General features: G+C 68.9%; 1 protein-coding gene across 1 annotated transcript; it reads left to right on the top strand.

Moving 5' to 3' along the window:
- Positions 1-291: 291 nt before the first annotated feature.
- AURANDRAFT_69410 (hypothetical protein) lies at positions 292-669 on the top strand (the record flags this gene model as incomplete). Its single annotated transcript, XM_009045178.1, has 1 exon — positions 292-669. A coding segment is annotated over one exon (378 nt), but the record flags the coding sequence as incomplete, so codon positions are not given.
- Between the last annotated feature and the right edge of the window lie 57 nt (positions 670-726).

Below are 726 nucleotides of genomic sequence, written 5' to 3'. Positions count from 1 at the left end.
GCGCCAAGTCCTGGAACCGCTGCATCGGCTAGCGAAAGACGCGTTTTAGCCCAGATCTGACAAAACGAGCAAAGCCTGGGGGGGCTGATCTCAGATCAAGCCCGCTGGGGTCGCGCGAGCCTTGTCGCCTCTTGCGCCCTTCAGCTTCCGGCAAACATGCCCCAGACGAGCAGCGACTCAGCGAGGCGCGACCTGCCCTCGCGAGCCTGCACGACGCGCGTGCACGCACAAACCCACACCAACGCAAAGCATACGCGCACGCGCGCATCGCAAGCCAACACACCAGCAATCATGGCCGCCCTCGCCGCCGCCGCGCCGCCGCTCTCCAAGAGCCAGCAGAAGAAGGAGAAGGAGCGGCGGCAGAAGATGCGCAAGATGGCGGACATGGCGGACACGATGTACAAGGGCCGGAGATGCTTCGTGAGCAAGAACGGCGCCGAGTCGCTCGCGACCGTCGTCAAGGTGCACCGCGACGACCCGGAGGAGATGTACATCACCGTCGCCGACGAGGCCGGCCGGGAGCGGCAGACGCTGCTCGCGCGCACGCGGCCGGCGACGGACGAGGAGGTCGAGGCCTACGACGACGCGGCCGAGGACCGCAGGGCCGCCGCGGACGCCGAGGCCGCGAAACGCGCAGAGGCCGAGCGGCGGAAGGCCGAGGACGCGCTCGTCGACGAGCTCGGCGACATCGCGCTCGGCGACGGCGCCGCGACGGCGACGAAGAAG

This window comes from Aureococcus anophagefferens (assembly GCF_000186865.1).
Source record: "Aureococcus anophagefferens unplaced genomic scaffold AURANscaffold_1683, whole genome shotgun sequence".
Classification (NCBI taxonomy): domain Eukaryota; class Pelagophyceae; order Pelagomonadales; family Pelagomonadaceae; genus Aureococcus; species Aureococcus anophagefferens.
This window is presented reverse-complemented; position numbering and strand designations above follow the sequence as displayed.